The sequence below is a fragment of the Pyxicephalus adspersus genome, chromosome 11, assembly GCF_032062135.1.
Source record: "Pyxicephalus adspersus chromosome 11, UCB_Pads_2.0, whole genome shotgun sequence".
NCBI classification, from domain to species: domain Eukaryota; kingdom Metazoa; phylum Chordata; class Amphibia; order Anura; family Pyxicephalidae; genus Pyxicephalus; species Pyxicephalus adspersus.
Window position 1 is genome coordinate 52,965,513 of NC_092868.1, and position 20,764 is coordinate 52,986,276.

A 20,764-nucleotide genomic window follows, 5' to 3' on the forward strand; every position below is an offset into this window, starting at 1 on the left:
GATTACCCCATACATCCAGGTATGGTGGAGCCAGAGAAATACCTGGTACTTTCAGGAATGGTGAAGCCAGAGAAAAACCTGGTACTTCCAGGTATGGTCAAGCCAGAGAAATACCAGGTACATCCAGGTATGGTGAAGCCAGGGGAATACCCGGTATTCCAGGTATAGTGGAGCCAGGGCAATACCTGGTACATCCAGGTATAGTGGAGCCTGAGGAGTACCAGGTACTTCCAAGTATGGTGGAGCCTAAGGAATACCCGGTACATCCAGGTATGGTGAAGCTAGGGAAATACCCAGTATTCCAGGTATAGTGGAGCCTGAGGAATACCAGGTACTTCTAGGTATGGTGGAGCCAGAGGAATACCCAGTACTTCCAGGATTGGTGGAGTCAGAGTAATCCCCAGTACTTCCAGGTATTTTGGAGCCAGAGGAATACCCAGTACATCCTGGTATGGTGGAACCAGTGTAACTCCCAGTACGGTGGAGCATATAACAATGCTAAACAGCTGTCATATGGAGAATCCTTAGCACTGGACTTGAGTGATGGGGTGCAAAAGAAAGGTAAGTATATGTTTCAATGCGGGGTGGCAATAATGTGAACCTTTTGCCTTTACCATTTTAAACCCCCTCCCTATTTCTCTTCACCCCATCAATTTCTGGGTTCAGGATCTTCAGCTCCTGATAGGCTGGGTCAGAATGATGTAACTCCCAAACATGCACAAGAAGGTTCATTCATTCTGGCTGTGATAAGTGCCAAAAATTTATATCTACCTATTCATGTTACAAAGAAGACATCAGGGGGCAGGTAAGTTTTGGGGAGGACAAGAAGTGTCGGGTCCACTGGTCATCATTTGTCTTCATTGGGTCTATCAATTTGTATGTGGGATTGCATTGATGATCTGCCATATTGGAAATTGCCCCATGTGGAACCATCTACCACGTGGCAAGGTACCTCCATAAGCACATCTACGCCAGGCTAGGTACCACTAACATACTCTGGGAATTTTTCATTTATCAATTGTAGAACAAAGATCAAATGTAATAAAATAATATAATAACACAATAGTTAAAACACCTAAAACGAAAATTATGGTATTATGGTAATACAACTGAACCAAAACCAAAATTGTTTATCAAAAAGTATGAAATCCAAAGAATCAAAATCAACAGTGCTATCCTAAATATTTATTTTGGAACTGGCTTCACCTAATAAAATGTGATGGGGATCATTTTGTTGTAGTATTGTGCTTTGGATGTGCACCACAGGGACCTGACCTGCATCTCTGGTACCTGAAACAGATGCTGATTGTGTGGAAATCTTCTGTTTCCCAGGTCCCAGGTGTCCATACTGAGAGGGCTTAGAACACCTTCTCTGCCATGACAACCAAATTCATTGGAGACGCAGGGCTGCAAATAATGACACCTTTTATCTCCGTCCCTTTTAACTGCCTCTGCCATGCTAATGACGAATGATCAAAGACTGGATAAACACGCCGAGCTGCCAGCTTGAAATCGCTCCCTACTTTTGTTTTCTGTTCCTCATCCTGGAGTTTTCCAGATCTCTGGAAGTGACAATTGAGGGGACTATCCCGGGATTCGTTCAAGAGATGGGATCGGCGGCTTCGGCAAACAGACAGAAGACAATCCATGTGGAGGTGGATGGCAAGGTGCAGAAGGTGAGCTCTGAAAACTTTTGTGTTGATGTCAGGGAGTTGTGTTGGTAATCATTAAAAATAATATTGGGATATTCAATGTGTTATATTGCAGCTTACCAGTCCTTAGATTTGGTTGCTGCATTAGTTTTCTTGCTCCAGGCTAAGAACATTTGCAGCAAGTACAGAAAACATCTGCTGATCCTTCCAGAAATGCAGAGTATTTTTCACTTTCTGTGAATTAAAATGCAAGCTGTCTTCTGAAAAACTGGAATGTCATGGAGATGGAGAGAGGGAGTTGTGCATGTAGTCTAAATCATCAGACTACCAACAACCAAGGCCCTCTCCACAAATACAGTGAAGTGATTTAACATAGCCAGGGTCGGTTTTAGAATAGAACAAACTAGAATAGCCAAGAGCCCACAATTAGTAGGGGTGCAGGGCAATGGACTGGTGTGCATTTGGTGATCCCACTTGTCCTGTTTTGTTTTGGACCTTCCTAATCATAGTCACCCAGGGCCAGGATGTGCAGAATTACCAGATGACTATAAAACCTAAAAGAAGAAAACGAATGTAGCCACCACATTTAAAGACCAGTGGGTTGCATTATATTACTTTTTTTTTTGTTTTGGGGTTTGGATAGGTTTTAATATGTGAAGTTTGATTGGACACGGACCCCCCTACACTTGTTTTAATTGGAAAGCTCAGGGTCCTCCCCCCCAGTTCTTTGTACTGTACAGGTTTGTCATTTGCAACATATAAAACTATGTAATATGTTGGCACATTTTAAATAACGTTTATTAATAATAATATATCCCCGATATTGCATTCTGCACTCCAGCTTATCCTACCTTATATCCTATTTTTGTATAACGAGGTCATTCTGCATTTTTCAGGTCATTTTCAGCCAGCAGAGCAGCTCGAATGTGATAAAACGTCTTCTGTGTGCCTCTGCCGGACTACCATGGTAATAAAATCATAGAATTGTATAATTGATGTGTAATGTGGTGCGTTATTGTCCCAGCATTGTACTATGCTAGGCATTGATTGCAATTGGTGGAAATGTTGGTGATGCCTTGTAGTTGACTAACTACAATTTATAAATTAGTAATCAGTTCTTTCACAGCAGTGACCAATTGATTATTTTACTGTAAATCGGTGGTCAGAAGCTCCATCCACATGAATGGAGGAACTGATCCCCATTAAGTGGTTATCAGAGGCTATGGTTGCAACAATATGACCACAGTTAGCATGTCTAAAAAGTGGTGATTACGACAAAAGTGGTTTGAAACAAACACACAGGCTACCCCCAGCAGGTGGTATAGGATTATCTGAGGTGCGGAGTCTAAGTGTCTCCTAGTCTTCAACAGATGGGCCGGTAACCCTAGTGGCCACCAGACTGCTTTGCTGTCGGGAGATCACCAGGTCATGGCCCCCAGGCTCTCCCTTCCAAGAATGAACAGAGAATTGATGGCTTTGGTGCCTGCTAGTGACCAACTGACCTGCCAGCAAAAGGTGTGGAGAACCTCAGGCCAGGGTCGGCATCCCAAGGTCATTTGGGCAGAATGTCACTAGTAAGTACTAAGTAGCCGGTAACAAGCTGAAGGTCCAGCAATCTGCGCCTAGAACTAGAGAAGCTAAACAGGACCAGCAGCCAATAGTAAGACAGTATTCTGACCAGGAACCTGCTCCTTAGCTGCAGGAGACACCCTCTATTCTCCTCTAGCTGTGCACCGTGTGCCGGGGATGCTGAAATTGGACAGAGTACAGAGGAGCTGTAGGCAGAGTGGTAACAATGTCTCTTGGATTTAATGATCTAAAATGGCAGCACCCTCGGATCAACTCACACCTAGCAAAAAGGAGATGTGCTTAATAAATGTTCCCAGCAACGCCCTCCTTCTCCATCTAATGTTAAGAGTTCTCTCTGTTCCCACTCGATATCCTAATTCTTTAAATATTGTTTGTAGCAAACGTTTGCTCATACATGTGAATTAGATTGTACTTGCTTGGAGTTGCCGGTCGTACAGAACACACATCTATCATCTGATTTTCTATCCCAAAAGGCAAACGCCCATCATCCTTGTGGACCAACAAGGGTCAGTCATTGCCACGGACACCAGCGTTCCCGCCAATGGGAAGAGGTAAGTTCTAATTGTATTTTTGTATCTATTTCTAATTATATGTGTTCAACAAATACACATTTATTATGATAAAGGATTCCCAGAGCACTCTGGGTTTTCTAAAGAGATGCCTCTTGCCTTTGACATTCTGTCTCTGATTGAATCATCGTGCAGAGCTCTGTTTATAAAAGACAAATTGCTTTATTTTTACCCCCAATCAACCTGCAAGTTAAGTGAATTCATGGGCCCTTTCTCTCCTCCTTCTAACAGTATCTGTCAGTGATCCTTTTCCGTGAGATTAGGCAGTGTAATGTGAGCACTACAGCACTACAATGATCCTACACCCCTAGGGGCGAGTTCATGACAGCCTGATCTTGGGTTAGATTACACTGACTGTCATCCAACCACTGCCATATGTATGATCAGGAATTACCATGGGGGATGGGAGGCTGATAACAGAGGGTGAGTATTGCAGTGAATCATTGTTGGATGTTATGTTTGTTTATGGCTGGGTAAAGAAGTCACAAATCATAAAAAGTCATATTTCATGAACCATTTTCATAGTTTTGTGAATGTTATATGATTGCTGATTTGTTCCCGACTGATCGATAATCATTTGCTCTCCTCAGCTCCCCCTATCGAATCATCCCTCAAGCTGTGATCCCCAGATCAGGTAATGTTCATGTCCTATATTGGTCTACCTAAATGGCACAGGTAATATCAGAATGTTGGGATTTGGTGCCAGGAACCCAGTGCTGCAGGAAAAAAATCTGCTGACCCCTCGGACTACAAAACACCCCTCATGTTAGGGAGAAGGGGAGACGGGTAAATGTACTGCAGTCCTGTTTTAGGGTGAAAACACTGTTTTAAAGAGATGTGTTTTGTTCATGGGTTTGGATTGGGCCTGGGGATATAGGAAATGGGGTCCCTAATGTACAGAATTTCGGTATTCTGACAGTTTGGGGGCAGGGAAAAGGTGGGAGCCCTGAACAAATACAGAATGGGGATTCCAAATGAACTGCCCCCTACACATCTTGGTATTCTGACAGTTTGGAGCCCGAAGACAGTGGGGGTCCTGGGAAAATAAGAAATAGGGGGAGGACCAAATGCATTTCAGCCCCCTGCAGACCTTGGTATTCTATCAGTTTGGAACCTCGGAGAAAGTGGGGCCCTGGGCAATTTTCCAGCTTGCCCTACCCTTAACCAGCTCCGAACCTAAGGCTGAACCCAGTGGCAGACAAAGTCAACAGTGCTCCCATGTGCAGAACTGACTTGGGTTCCTCCCCCACCCTGCTGATCTGACTCCTATAGGAGGCCCTCGTGCAGTGCCCCAGATTGAACCTCCCTCAGGCTGCCCTTGGTTGAACCTATATAATCCTAATGTTTAAAATGTTTTATAGAGAAGCACAGGCTTTGCATTGACTTCTATGTATGATACACATATTACAATATGTATTTGCTTCCCTCTATTGGACACATAGGGAACTACAACCCTCTTTCATAATGCATTCTAGGGGAAGCTGGATCTTTAAAGGTGACAACCCCATGTGCAAATTATTTTGGGATAGAATGACGCTGCCTAATTCTAAATCAGATCCAAGACATTCTAATTATGTATATTATTTAGATTTATGCACTCGGGGTCCAACCACTACATTGTGTATTAAGAAATTGTTTTATTTGCAAACTTTTTTTGTTATATCCAATTGATAACTGTTACCGCAATCAATCAGGCAAAGGATGGACACTTCTTTGCATAAGATTTTTTTAAAACTTACACCAAAATTTTGTAAAATCTTCATTTCTTCTAGACAAAGAAGACTTTTTCCAGAATATTCTGACTCAGCTTTCTGAGGAATTTTCAAGGTACGGTCCAGCAAGGGCACAAAAACCAATGACAAATCAAATGCCTGCTTACATTCTATAACCTGCTGTACAATGTGGTAACAGACATTGAGAGGGGAAAATAAAGCATACAGCTCATCAATTTATAACTAGCAAGAAAGGGAGTAATGGGACAGGTTGGGGGTGCTGGAGGCAGGGTTGGGGGGTCCCTCAAAAAATTCAAGTATTCTTTGATTTATATAAAGGGTAATAAGGCCCAAAAGGATAACCCAAGGTTAGAAAGTTTTAGATGTTGGCCAAGCCTTAATTATTAATCAGATAAATGAGAGAAAAAAGAAAAGCAGGCTTGTTGTGCAAACATAAATAGGACAATACTGTTTTAATTACATAAAGTGTCAAAAAAAGATTAATAACATATGTAGTGGGCTTCCTATAAAAGAATATCAGGCCCACATTACATCACAATGGTTACAAAGCATATTATCAGTTGTTATAAACATCAACGGTGTCTCGTGTTTCAAACATAGGCTTTATCAGGGGATGTAGAGACGTTGCACTAAAAACATCATATTAAACAAAATCACAATTTGGCAGACAATATAAGTATAAAATATACAATACACGATCATGGTATATAAAACCGTTAATATGCTGTATATTTCTGTAGTTAGTAAACATAAACTATAATATGAATGAAACGTATATGTTGGAAAGTTTAGAAATTATATGCCTATAATTGGTATAAATTTACTTGAGATAGTGACGTAACTAAAGAATAAAAGAAGGTAAGATCAATTCTCTTGGGATTGGAATTGAAGGGTCGCTGGCTATTATCTCCCTGAGCCTTGAACGTGGACGAACGGAACGAAACGAAAATTGGAAAGTGGAACGAAAATTCCATTAAAAAGTGACAAAAAACATAGTTTATGTAAGGTCAAATTACAATTAAATAACACCATTTGCAATACGCTATTAGGGCTAATGTACACTAGATATTCCAAGTACTAGGATCCAGAAACTGAATATATTAAAGGAGTATATTGAAAGAATATTTATTAGTTTAATATTCTTTGAACAGTTATACCATTCAAAGAACAGTTATACAGAGAAAAGAGAAACATTGTATGACCAATAAGCACTCACTTATAACTGAGAAGTTTTTGTCTCAGCCCTTAGTTTCTTCCAGATAAAGGGATCTGATGAAGAATGGGTTAAAATGTTGGAACATTCTCCAACTGTTTAGAGTGAACCAAAAACATCGAATAATATCTTATAAAGATTTTACCCACATCTCCTGGAAATAGTGAGGGACTTTTAAAAAATTGTAAAGGAAGTCAGCATGTATTACAAGGGTTTAATCGGTAGGAGAAAAGAAGGTAAAGCAAGGTATTCTTCCATTTAGGGGACATTATTAGCAATCACTTCTAAAATATCAGTGCCAATGGCTGCATACATTACAAACATTTGGCTGGCATCCAGCTATATAGCACAGTTACACTCAACATATTATATTCTATGGTGACAATCCAGTGATGCTTTTCCATTCCTTCCCCAGAGCTTTCCAGATTAGCGAGCTGAAGAGAGAGGTCTGTGAGCGGCTCACAGTCCTGGAACGAAGGGTGGAAGGTGAGATAATCATGTTATAATGGAGCATACATGCCATTAGCCTGCAATTTGGAAGGACTGACCCTCTTCACACCTCCCATTGGTCCATGATTTGAAAGAATTGTCCTGCTCATACCTCTCATTGGTCCCCCTTTCATACCTCTCATTAATACGTAATTTGGAAGGACTGTCGTCCTTCATACCTCCCATTGGTCTATGATTTTGGAGGTGTGCTTTCTCTATATCTATGATTTAGAAGGACTGTCCCTCTCTATATCCCCCATCGGTCCATGACTTGTTGGGACTGTCCCTCTTCATACCTCCCATTGGTCCATGAATTGGAGGGTATGTCCTCTTCATATATCCAATTGATCCAAGATTTGGAAGGACTGTCCCTTTTCATATCACCCATTGGCTCACGATTTTAAGGAGCTATTCCTCTTCAAACCTCGTGGTCTGTGATTTAGAGAGACTGTGCCTCTACATACCTCCCATCGGTCCATTATTTGGTGGATTTGCCCCTTTTTTTAAATCTCTATGGTCCATGATTTGGAGGGACTGTTCATTGTCATACTTTCTATTGGTCTATGGTCTACTTCCAATGGTGCAGAACTATGCCTGATGAATATTTGGTCCAGGTTCGGTCCTGCCTTGAGTTTAGGTGGTCCACTGTGGCTCCTCATGGGTGGCACCTTGCCAGTCATTCTCATCATAGCGCTGGTTCTCAAAAACCAGTGTTATATATTCACCAATCGGAACACAGCCTAATGACCTGGCGGAGTTTAGTTTTGTGAGACTCTCCCTTCCTTGTTTTGTTTCTGCAGTTGAAGGTCAGAAAGTTCTCGGCATTGACAAATGTAAGAATGAGCTGAGGAAGCTGCGAGATGAACTGGAAAAGAGGAACCACAGGTTAGAGGAATCTCATCCTATATAATACCCAATACAGAGAACGTGGCACCAGCCGAAACATAGGAGTGCCATCCCAAGCATGAATCACCCCTCTGGAGCTCTTATCTCAATGTCCAGAGATGTCCCCTCACTGAAGGCTGAAATATTTTTGGAAGGTGGCCTTGTATTCTAGAGCCCCCGGGTGCCCTGGTTTGCACACAGCACCCAAGCTGCTATGGTTGGGGTCTTTGCAACGCCCTTTCTGACTTATTATTGGATAGTAAGGCGCCCATCAAAAGGATGGTCCAATAGTGAGAGGGGTGGGATAATTTGGGGCTTGCTGGCAGTCTAGTGGGGTACATATACAGGCTGCCATCTGCTGCCTATATTGTAACCCTTAAATTAAAAATAAAATGAAGACAACAATGACGACCTTACTTGGAAAACCTGCCCCACGAAAAAGGAAGCTTCCATTTTTTGAATGCCCCCTGACCCCATGAACGATAAAGTGATGCAGGTGTTGATCTTCCATGGCTTTTTGTGTTGTCTCAGCAGACTCAACTGCCCGTGTAGATGTAACCAAACCGAGGAATCCCCCCGAGTGAATCTTCGAAAAGATGTGCCCAACTACCCCAAGGTCAGTATCAGCTTCATGTCCAGCATGTATAAATGCCCAAATGACACTTCCTTTCCTAGGGTGACAACGCTTGTTGTACTTTAGGTATAGAGCAGCAGTGTTGTCACTCTAGCAGAGAACTAGTAGTAAGTAACTAGTAAGTTCTGTATTCCTAAAATTACTTAGGATTGCTGATTGCACAAGACTGTATTAAGTTTCTGGCAGGATCAGTCCTAAGTTTGACTATGGAAACTGCATATTCCTTATCTGTAAATGTTATTTTCATGGTAATAATTCAATGGTATTCTTATGATTTGATTCCGTAGTACACGCTGTCATCGGAGACCATCGAGGCCCTGAAGAAACCCACCTTTGATGTCTGGCACTGGGAATACAACGAGGTGTGTGTTATGTACACAATCTGGCCCCCAGCCTTCAGTCTTGCACATTTGTACTGACTCCCGAGCTGAAATCGCTTCCTCTGCACATTGTAAGCTTCTCATAATGTGCATTAGAAGCTGCAGCAAATCAGTTAGGGCCTGCCTTGTTTCTTGGCTGGATGAGGTCCAGTATTATCTAGCCCCTCCTTCCTCAGCTTGACTCTCTGGGCCAGCCCCTTGTATTATTTGGATTTTAGCCTAATGATTGGCTGATAGTACTGTCACATGGTACCAGGTCACATGCTAATTCATACCTAGGGATGCCAAGGATTCTCAGTGACATGTAAGATGAGTAAATAGAGGCTACTCCGAGATAATGCACCATGCTGTGCACGGTCATAGTGTTTCTTAAATATAATTGGCTGGGTTGTAAGATCGTAACCAATCACAGACCTTTGTTAATTTAGGGACATTGTTTTTATAAATTACCGTTTAAAAGCTATGAGGGAACATAAACTAATCCTAGTCCTTCAATAATCTGGCAATCTTAGGTTCTTGGGACATGTTCCTACAGGTCACCTGACCAACCCCTTGTAGTTTTGACAATATTATGTTAAGAGGCTATTCAATAACACAAGAAAACAGCAGCCAACTTTTAAAATGCAGTTTGCCAACACTACTTTAACTTCCTAATGAAAAAGAACAAACTTTTTTTTACACTTGGGACATTTTCTCACCCCACCACCCAGCTATTTTAATGTGACCTCTCACGCAGCAGGTCACATGATCCAATGCCTAGGCAATCGTTATGGATGATCTCACATATCTTCATATGAATCCCTCTGATTTCCCCACGCAGATGCTGAGCTGCTTGGAGTTTATGTATCACGAGCTTGGACTTGTGCAAGAGTTTAATATGAACCCCATCACCCTGAAACGCTGGCTGGTACGTACTCCTAAAGCTTTTGCTGTATTTATTGCTCAGGTACAGTCAGTTAAGTCTTCAATTATTAATATGGAAAATATATTGGTGTATTATATTATTATATTACGCTTTTATATGTTTCTATTTTATAACCTTCATTTGTCAATAATCAATGAATTTTTGCTGATCAGTTGTGTATTCAGGAGAACTACAGGAACAATCCATTCCACAACTTCCGCCATTGTTTCTGTGTGACCCAGATGATGTACGGAATGATTCACCTCTGCAAGTTACAGGTTCAGTGGACTCTTCCTCCTCTTTTATGTTTTAATAGGAATATATTAGGATTGCAATGTCTTCAATAAACAGCTGATATATAAAGGATTTCTTCATTTCATTCAGGGTCGCATGTCACTTTTACAGCTGGGGGTCCTCATGACAGCCGCCGTGTGTCACGACCTTGACCACCCCGGGTATAATAACACGTAAGTAGCTCTTTCACTTCATCCACGATTTTAGAATTTTGGTCTCAGATATTCACAAGATATATAATGATTTTTAGGTATCAGATCAACGCCCACACGGAGCTGGCAATCCGCTATAATGATATATCTCCTCTGGAGAACCATCACTGCGCCGTGGCCTTCCAAATCCTGGCACAGCCGGAAAATAACATCTTCTCCAATGTGACCCCCGATCTCTTCAAACAGATCCGACAGGTGATGTATAGGACAGGAGAGTGCTGTGTATCGGATGAAAAGACATAACACTCCCTTTTTTATTGCTGGGGTAATGGGTACATCATTCTGTTCTGTTGTCACCTCTCACTTATTCAGTGGTTGTTATAAGAAGGGCATGAGAACCTAGAAATAAAAGTGATTGTAATAAAAACTAAAGAAAGTGAACGCACCTATCTCCTCGTCTGGACTACTGTAACCTCCTCCTCTCTGTTATTCCACTAACCCGACTCTCTCCTCTACAATCTATTATGAATGCTGCAGCCAAACCCATCCATCCTTCCCTCCGCTCCTCTTCTGCTGCCTCTCTTTGTAGTTCTCTTCATTGGCTTCCATTTCATCTGAGAATCAAATCCAAGCTCCTGTGCTTTGCCTTCAAATCCCTACACAGTTCTTGTCCCACTTACCTTACTGACCTGATAGAAAAATACTCCCCCAGCCGCTCTCTTTACTCCTCCAATTATCTACTAATGACTTCCCCACTCATAACCTCATCACACGCACAGCTCCAAGACTTTTCTAGAGCTGCCGCCACTCTCTAGAATGGTCTTCTTGTCCTATTCGGCTTGCTTCTACTTTCTGCTCATTTAAAAGAGCCCTGAAACCCCAACACTTCCACCTCACCTACTTATCTCCTTCTGTCTCTTAAACCCTCACTACTCACCCACCATTCCATATCCCCCCTCCTATTGTATGATACTTCCCCCACCTCCTAGATTGTAAGCTCTTCGGGGCAGGGTCCTCCTCTTCCTGTGTCACGGTCTGTATTCATCTGTCATTTGCAAACCCAATTTATTGTACAGCGCTGTGTAATATGTTGGTGCTTTATAAATCCTGTTTACTATTATTATTATTATTATATAATATTATTATTATTATATTATATATTATTAATAATAATAATAATAATAATAAAATTAATATTCTTCGGGGAATACGGCAATAGATACAGATCAGCCAGGTCCACTTGTTTATCTTGGTACAAGGTTGTGTGATATACCTGTTTAGTGTGAGGTTTCCCAACCTTTTAAAACAAAGCAAAAATGTCACACACACAAGTGACTTAGATATCTGCTGCCTTCTAGTGGAGGAGTTGGGAACTTGTTGGGAATCACTGTTGTAGACCATGCTGTATCTGCATTACTAGTAACCTTTAAATCTCTCAACCTTTCTCTGATAGGCGCTCATTCGTCTGATTCTGGCGACAGACATGGCGAAACACGGAGAAATCCTGGAGGCTTTTAAGCTGATTGTGTTCAACTTTGACTTCTCCAGTGAGGAACATGTGAAAACTGTGAGTGTGGGGGTCATCCAGAGGCTGCATTGCAAATTTGAACTAATGCAAGATGCTGAGATTGGGCTTTTGATCCAATTCTTCTTTTCACTATCCCACCCATGCTAAGAGTATAGAAGGTCGGCTTTCCATGAGCAATGGGGGGCTCAGGTGCTGTGATAACAATGCAATGCTATCATCTTCCAGCACAACCAGAGATCAGCCTTTCTCAGCCTTTATAACACAGGGGAACCCTTGAAATAACTTTGTGGTCTTCAGGGACCCCCTTCTATAATTCCTATATCTACAGCTCACAGTACATTAGTGTGGTGGTCAGTGGGAAGAATTTTACCGTTACAGAAAGCCAAAAAGATCATTGGTGTCACTTATAAATAACCTGGGAGGTAAAAATTGTTTATCAACTTCTGGAGGAACCCTGGTTGAGAAATATTTCTATAGAAGGCCTGCTTTCCATGGGGAATGATAGCAATTTCTTAGGTGCAGTGATAACAATGGCCTTCTCTTATCTTCCATCATTCCACCATTGGTCATAGATGATGGCATGGCAGCATGATGGCTTTTGCAGAACTAGGTCCCAGGTTCGAATCTCAGCCAGGACAATAGCTGCATGGAGTTTGCAGGCTCTCCGCGTATTTGCCCTGGGTACTCCGGTTTCCTCCCACATTCCAAAAACATGCAGTTAGGTTAATTGGCTTCCCCTCAAAATTGACCTTAGACTGTAATAAAGACATATGACTATGGTAGGGACATTAGATTGTAAGCTCCTTTGAGGGACAGCTAGTGACATGACTATGGACTTTGTACAAGGCTGTGTAATATGTCAGCGCTATATAAATACTGTATAATAATAATTGCCTATTTTACAATGTTCTCCTGTTGATGAGCAGTAGCAGGCAGTGAGTGGTAATCTTTTACAACCACATCCTCATCTGATTCCCCTCTTTGTATGTTATACCTGGGCTTGCCATGTTGACTCCCCCATCAGTCATGTGTATACGTGGAACTTGGATTGGTCAATGTTTTAGGCAGCTGGTAGTAGAAGTGATCAGAACTTTGTTAGTTTGCAGCTTTTTAATCCTAAAGATTCTTCAACATTCCTTGTGACTTTTTTTTTCTTTCTCCATTAGCTGCAGATGATGCTGATTAAATGCTGCGATATCTCGAATGAAGTGCGTCCCTCGGAGGTGGCTGAGCCCTGGGTGGACTGTCTGCTGGAAGAGTATTTCATGCAGGTCAGTATAGTCATGTGTAAAGTACAGGGGCTGTATACAAGACTCTTCATGTAACGGGGGCTATAGTGGTGTAGTGGGGTGCCACATGACACCCTCTAATGTTGTGAGATGCTATACTGTTAGCTGTTAAATCATTTGATATACTATGGTCCAATCTATGAGCAATATTGATGGTCGGATCCTGCCGTCTTGCATGTTAAGACAAATGGCATAATCTTTTATTGGTGTTTTAATATTTTCTAAATACATTTTTTTTGGTATTTGATTTTATAAATGTGCCAATTAAGTCCCCTTTTTTTACTGCATATTTTGAATTGCTACAATATTGTGGGGATATGGCAGGCAATTATTGAAATATTGAACTAAGCAGGTGATCAACTCATCATATCAATTTCAATAGGTTTCAGATCAAGAATTTGCTACCAAACCATTCCAGAAATCCATTCCAGGTTTGCTGGATCACCCAGCTTCACTGATGAAAGTGTATTCCCCCGCCTTGGAGACCTTTAATAAATCAGGACCATTGTCTCTGCCCCTCACAAGATACAATATCCTCTATCCTTAAAGGAAAACTAAGTAAAGGATAATAAAAGCCATTTCTGCCATAGTCATAATACCAACCTTAATTTCCCATAATTCTAATATATTACAACTTGATACAAAGAGCTACAGAAGTTTTTTCTTCCAATATCCGTTCATGGTGACAGCCATCCATGGTCATGTTCCCAGCCTGCCCTCTCCCACGAGGGTCATTGAGGATGCAGATATTGGTGCAGGCTGATAATGAGGCGCCAGAGCCAAGAATAGGTGAAGTCAGGCTTGTGATCATGGAACAGGTCACTGTTCACATAAAAGAGATCTTTTGGATCACAGGACACTGTAATAGATTACTGAACTGTTAGAGCTTACTTCCACCAAAGGATTTTCAGCAACTATAGAGAGTGGTTACAAGGTGGTGGGTAACCATTACAAGCAGGTGAGAATACTAAGGCTACCTACACACGTCAGATGATTCTTGGACAAGAATCTGGCGTGTGTACAGAGCTCGTCCAATGTCGGCGGATTCACGAAAGAGAAACAATCGTAATGCAAGTGAAGGGAAGAGAGCAAGGTGGGGTGCCGCTCTGTTGTTCTCCCCTGTCCCCTCCCCATAGAGTAGAAGGGTGCTGTATGTACAGCGCTCATTCAGTCTTTTGTCCTTTAAAAAGGATTGTCAAAGAACATTTCCAACGACAATCATTGAATGTGTGTACGTGGTCTGAGACTTAGCTACCCATTGCCTTGATCTTGGCTTCTAAGTGAGCTACAATACATGCCAGTTCCAAGTCAGTGACTTACAAGGAGGCACTCGGGATCAGGATGACAGTCCTGAAGCATGCAGTATGGAAGCTCCTCCATTTGCAGTCTTTAGGTTCACCTTAAATACCCCGAGTTGCTACAAAGTTATCTTTCCAGTTGTCCCCTTTACACTTTTAGTGGGCACTGCCAGCATTGTACACGGCCCTATCTTTACTCCTAATATATGACTGGATGATTGTGAACATTCTTTGCTTCTGTGTAACCAGACTGGCCGCACGTTCTGGTCTTCACTGGCAAGCTCCATTCTTGGTCCAGATACCACACACTCCCCCCTCCAAAATGGCGCTGGGTAAAGCACAGTTGGTTGTATCTTGGGCTCTATTATTAAGTCATATGTGACATCCATCTTTAGGGAGTTTGTTAAATTTGCAGTAAGTAGCATGATTTTTATTTCACAGAGCGATCGTGAGAAGTTGGAGGGTCTTCCAGTCACACCCTTTATGGATCGGGATAAGATCACAAAACCCAAAGCCCAGATTGGATTCATCAAGTTTGTGCTGCTTCCCATGTTTGAGACCGTCATGAAGGTATGAGACAACATAGGTGAATCATATTATTACACAGTATTTTATATAGCACCAACATATTACGCAATGCTATACAAAGTCCCTAGCTGTCCCTCAAAGGCTCACAATCTAATGTCCCTACCTCAGACTAAGGTCAATTTTAGGGAGAAGCCAATTAACCTAACTGCATGTTTTGGGAGGAAACCAGAGTACCCAGAGGAAACCCCACGCAAACATGTGGATAACCTGCAAACTCCATGCAGATAGTGTCCTGGCTGAGATTGGAACCTGGGACCCAACACTACAAAGGCCGAGGTGCTAACCTTTGTGCCACCGTGCTGCCCCAGTCATACAGTTTTCCTATATATCATCACAGACAAATCTTTCTCGTGTATTTAGTGACAAATATGGCCGACATTCAGCCACCAAGATGATTATTTGTTTGCTCCAAAATTTGGCTGCTGAGTTTTTGCAATTTCTGGATTTTCAGAAGCAGCTTGATAATATGTTTTGCCCCATTAATATTAGGGTTAGGGTAATCTTGCCCCTATGCTATCCCACCAGACCTCACAGTCTGTTCTTGTCCCCCGTGTTGGAGGAAGCAGTGACATCGACCCCTCACATAGTGCCTAGCTGGCTGATCTGAGTAATTCATATGGAGGGAAGAACATGCTCCCCTGTATCCGGACCCTGGGAATTTTGTTGACAGCTGGTGCAGCAGAAAGAATGGTATATGGATCACAGTGGTTAGCACTCAGGTCTTTGTAGCGCTCGGACCCAGGTTCAAATCTCAGCCAGGACACTGCATAGAGTTTGCAGATTCTCCCTGTGTTTGCTTGGGTTTCATCTTGGTACGGTTTCCTCCCACATTCCAAAAACATGCAGTTAGGTTAATTGGTTTCCCCTCAAAATTTGCCTTAGACTGTATTAACGACATATGACTGAGGTAGGGATATTAGATTATTATATGTTGGCCCCATATAAATACTGTATTAGTAGGGACCACCGGCAAAGGGGGGATGGGGGGGAGGGGACTTTGCACAGCTCTCCTTGGGCTTAGGTTTAGGGTTCTTCTATGTCTTTACTAACATTTCCTCACCCTCCTGACTGCATCCTACTGAGAGAAATACTACTTTGGTTCTCAGCCTAGCAAACTGCATTGAATGGTCCCGCCAAGAGCTGCACAGCCTTGTTTAGGCCTTGATTCTGCACAGCATGCTTCTCTGGGGCCACGACCATTATGCGTATGATAAAGATTACCTTGCAGGGATACTTTTTGATACAAAGCTTTTAGCAGGGCCATACAGTGAAGATCATTCACAGGTATTTCCCCAGCTGGGCTGTGTGGCGAAGCAATCGCCTTTAAAAAGAAAGCATTGTATATTTTCATGACTGTAATTGATTTTATTATATTCCTTTGAGTAGTTTTGGATCCAAAGCATATTTAAATGTTTTCCCTTCCATATTTTATTTTTGTATTAAATATTTAGATGCGTACATTAACCACCAGAGGGAACTCTTTCATTAATCAGTCTTGCGTTTATAAAACACTCTACAACTGTTACTTTTTTGGCAGCTCTTCCCCCAGATAGAGGAGGTGATGGTGCGCCCCCTGCAGGAAGCCAGGGATCATTATGAGGAGCTCATGCAGCTGGAGCAAGCAATGGCAGAAGTGAGTAATTTGTTATATGATTCTCTGATTAGAGACTTTTTATGTAGAATATTATTGTTGTTCTAAAAGCTGTTATTTAAGGCACCTGCATGGAAGAGACATATAGGCCCTGATTTATAAAGTTCTTCAAGGCTGGAAAGAATACACTTTCATCAGTAAAGCTGGATGATCCAGCAAACCTGGAAAGGATTTCCTAAAATCAAGCTATTTGTTAGCAAATGTTATGAATTCTGGGCCAGATCCATTAAAGGTTTGCTGGATCACCCAGTGTGAAAGTGTATTCTCTCCAGCCTTGGAGAACTTTAATAAATCAGGGCCATAGTGCAAGAAGGGGGAGCTGTCTTTGCTGAGCTCCTGAAAATTCCTGCAGCGCAGTTGATCGGTCTTCCATTGGGTCCCGCGTAATCCCTGCATCCGTCTCTGAGCCGGCTGGCCCTGGGCACCACCATCTTCGCCTCTTCTTCCGGGTTCTGCTTCCTACATCACCCGACCCAAGCGCACGATCGGGTGACGTAGGTTGGAAAAAAACTTGCCGATCTTACTGCGCATGTGTGAGATCGGCAATTTTTTTCCCTTTTCAAGAAAAGGCTCCTTCTGCACGTGCCTGAGATCCTCAGGCATGCACAGAAGGAGCACCCAAGAGCCTCCCAGGATGCGTGACGTAGGTATCCTGGGAGGCTTTGCGTTCCCATTCTCGATGGTGGGCGGTGCTGCACCCTTTTTGTTGCACTTAAAAAGTAACCTTTTTTATGTAAAGTGGAATTTCTGAGTTTAGGTACACTTTACGTCTGTGGCTGTACAGAAAGAAGCTGCCTGCGTTTTATAAAACAAACACTAGATGGTGCTATGCAATTTCTTAAAAAACACTGCAATGGAAACTGTTAATGCTCATTCTGTGGTTATACTATAGCCAGGGATCCAGCTCTGGATTTAGTATATGTATAATATCATTTCTATATTAGGAGAAATGCGAGGTGTCCAAGTCTATTGTAGGAAAATCGTTCCATGTTTGAAACATTGTTAAATATAGTAGCCCCATAAAGTGTTGGTTGCAACACAGCACCCTCATATCTCAAGATAAAATTGATGAGTTATTATTATTAATAATAATAAACAGGATTTATATAGCACCAACATATTACACAGCGCTGTACATTAAATAGGGGTTGCAAATGACAGAGAGATACAAACAGTGACACAGGAGGAGGAGAGGACCCTGCCCAGAAGAGCTTACAATCTATTGGTGGGGGAATTTACAGACAATAGGATGGAAGATATGGAATGGTGGGAAGTAGTGAGGGTTTAAAAGACAGAAGAAGACAGGGTGGGCAAGTTTGAAAAAATGGGTTTTGAGGGCTCTTTTAAATAAGCAGAAAGTAGGAGCAAGCCGAATAGGACGAGGAAGACCATTCCAGAGAGTTGGGGCAGCTCTAGAAAAGTCTGTGTGTGTGATGAGGTTATGAGTGAGGAAGTCATTAGGAGGTCATTGGAGGAGTGAAGAGAGCGGCTGGGGGAGTATTTTTCTATCAGGTCAGAAAGGTAAGTGGGACAAGAACTGTGGAGGGATTTGAAGGCAAAGCACAGGAGCTTGGATTTGATTCTATGAGTTTAGATGTAGCTGGGATTCTGGGGATGCCAAACCTTAACATCCATTAACTTGCCTGCTCTTTGCTGTTCTGTCACCATGGCACGTGTACGGGTCAGGCATAAAAGATGTCAGGGAATCAGCTAATTTCTATATCAGCAAACTCATAAGTTTGCCAAAAAACTAAACACAACTGATGTACAGATATACATATAAATATTCACAGCTCCTTAATTGTTCCGTCTATATCCAGGTTAGATTTATCTGATATGGACAGCGCAGACAAATAAATGCTCTTCTTCTTTTTTGGTGGCGGGTTCCTCCAGAATCTTTTTGGTTTGGGGCCCCTCCTCTTTCCTCCTGGACTGAGGTGTGCTCATGTAATGACATGTAAGTGCTGCTTGGTCTAGGACAGGGGTCAGCAAACTCTGGCCTTAAGGCCAGATACTGCCTAGCCAGTAGTCCGTTCCAGCCTAACGCCACCCCTGGTCCATTGGCCTAATCCTATTTGGCAGGGGTTGGTAACCCGCGGCTCATGAGCCTCCTTGTTATGCCTCCCTTCCCTATTTACCGCAGCCGGCGTTAACACTTCAGCCCCTGGGATAAAGGGACATTCCCTCTGCTCTGTATACGTTGCGGAGGAGAGGGATTTCCCCTCAGGGGCGTTCCTGGTTGGGGGCAGGACCATCAGTGAGAGAGAGAGTCCGGCCTAGTGTGCCTTCTTGACCTCCTAAAATGGCCTAGTAGCCAAATAAGTTTGCTGACCCCTGGTCTAGGAGAACTATGAGCCCACACTGCAGCTCAAGGGGCGCGTCCATGACAGCCTGGTCTGCAGGAAGTGTGTTGTATAACCAGCCTGGAAGACTGAGGACATCCAGTGGCACACAAAAAGTACTGCAAAAGCCAAAAACGTTTATTTTAACCTTTAATTTTTGGATTTATCATGGTGGACACCATTCCCTCTTAAAATTGCTAGTGGTCTGGCTGCCATTCCCAATACTTCAATAATATCACTAACCTGGGACAGAAAGCTGTGTTTCACTGGCAGCACACTTGTTTCAGGTCACTATTAAAGCCAGAGACAGCCTGGAAACAAGTCCAAAACCCCTCCGAGCAACACGTTTCTTAAAGCTTTGCATCTTCCAGAAAGCTGGCACTTTCATCATGGCTTGATAAGGGTCATTTCAGACTTGCTATGCTTCTGTCTTCCATTCAAGTGAATGGGAATGACTAAGAAGCATTTTGTGCACACAGCTTTGGCAGATTGCAGTGATGTTCTGGAAAGTTACAAATTACTTTTGGCTGCGCGGTTGCTTTTGGAAGAACTGGCAGGAACGTGGTTGCCTGTGGTTGCGTTTGCAACTCTCATTCTCACAACAGCTGTGAAAAGGCCCTAAAGTTTCTCGGTAAGATTTGTCCCTGTAGGCTCAGAAACTCGCCCATTGCTTGCAATCTTTCAGTACGCACTGGAAACAAGCGTAGTCAACAGCAGAACGCAGCGCCGCACTCATTACTCATGGCCAATGTATAATTCCAACTATCTTCATGGCAAATATTCTTCGGCCTCAGAAGATTTCTGCAGCGTAGCGTGGCGATCACATATCGGTAATTGACCATGAAAGTTCCTGGGCACAAAGCAGCTCTGACCGTTCTCTGATCGCACTAAATAATCGCTTCTCTCCGCAGGTCCAGCAGAGAAGGACGGAGGTGATGTCCGGCGGGGGCGGGAGAAGGAAGAGAAGTTCAGAGACAGCCTAGCTGTGTATAATTCACTTTATGAACTTGGCTGGCAAGGCGCGGAGTCCCCCCGCTGGGAACGGTAGGAGCAAAACGATGATTAATAGAACTTCGCCATGACCTCTTCCAGCTGTCCTGCGAATATTGGCTCAGAGGATGTTTTCTTAAACACGTCATAGATTTCACATTTAACGTCTCTCCGTCCATCGCCAGCCTTAAAACAGCGGGGGTGTAAGTCTGACTTACTTGGGCTCGGTATTTTTTGGGGAATACACTGGGGGTCATTAAATAAGGATTAGGCCGTTCAACGCCTAAACGCGAGGTTACAATAACAGTGCTGGGCGGTAATAGATCATCGCAATTACTGTATGAAAGCTCAGCTTTTTCCTGTCTGTATACAACGAGTCCCACAAAGCCGCCATTCCGGAGGTTTCATTACAACATTCACCTCCAGCTGGAAGACTATTCATCTTCTGCAAGATGTGACCATGATACACAGGCCGGCTGATTACTGGAGAGCTCTATATAGGGCTGTTTTGTTGTTTTTAGATACAAGGATTTGGATCGTTAGCAGACAGATTCCATATTTTAATGATTAAATTTTATGCCAA

General features: G+C 42.7%; 1 protein-coding gene across 1 annotated transcript; it reads left to right on the plus strand.

Annotated features, from left to right (window-relative positions):
• The first annotated feature begins 1,607 nt into the window (after positions 1-1,607).
• On the plus strand, positions 1,608-20,340 carry PDE9A (phosphodiesterase 9A). Its single transcript, XM_072425850.1, has 18 exons — positions 1,608-1,676; positions 2,549-2,619; positions 3,716-3,793; positions 4,402-4,445; positions 5,584-5,638; positions 7,173-7,243; positions 8,047-8,131; positions 8,666-8,747; positions 9,053-9,127; positions 9,966-10,052; positions 10,223-10,327; positions 10,434-10,516; positions 10,594-10,750; positions 11,949-12,062; positions 13,190-13,294; positions 15,052-15,180; positions 16,736-16,831; positions 20,103-20,340. The coding sequence occupies exons 1-18, from the start codon at positions 1,608-1,610 to the stop codon at positions 20,172-20,174; spliced, it is 1,578 nt and encodes a 525-aa protein (XP_072281951.1). The 3' UTR covers positions 20,175-20,340.
• Positions 20,341-20,764: the final 424 nt, after the last annotated feature.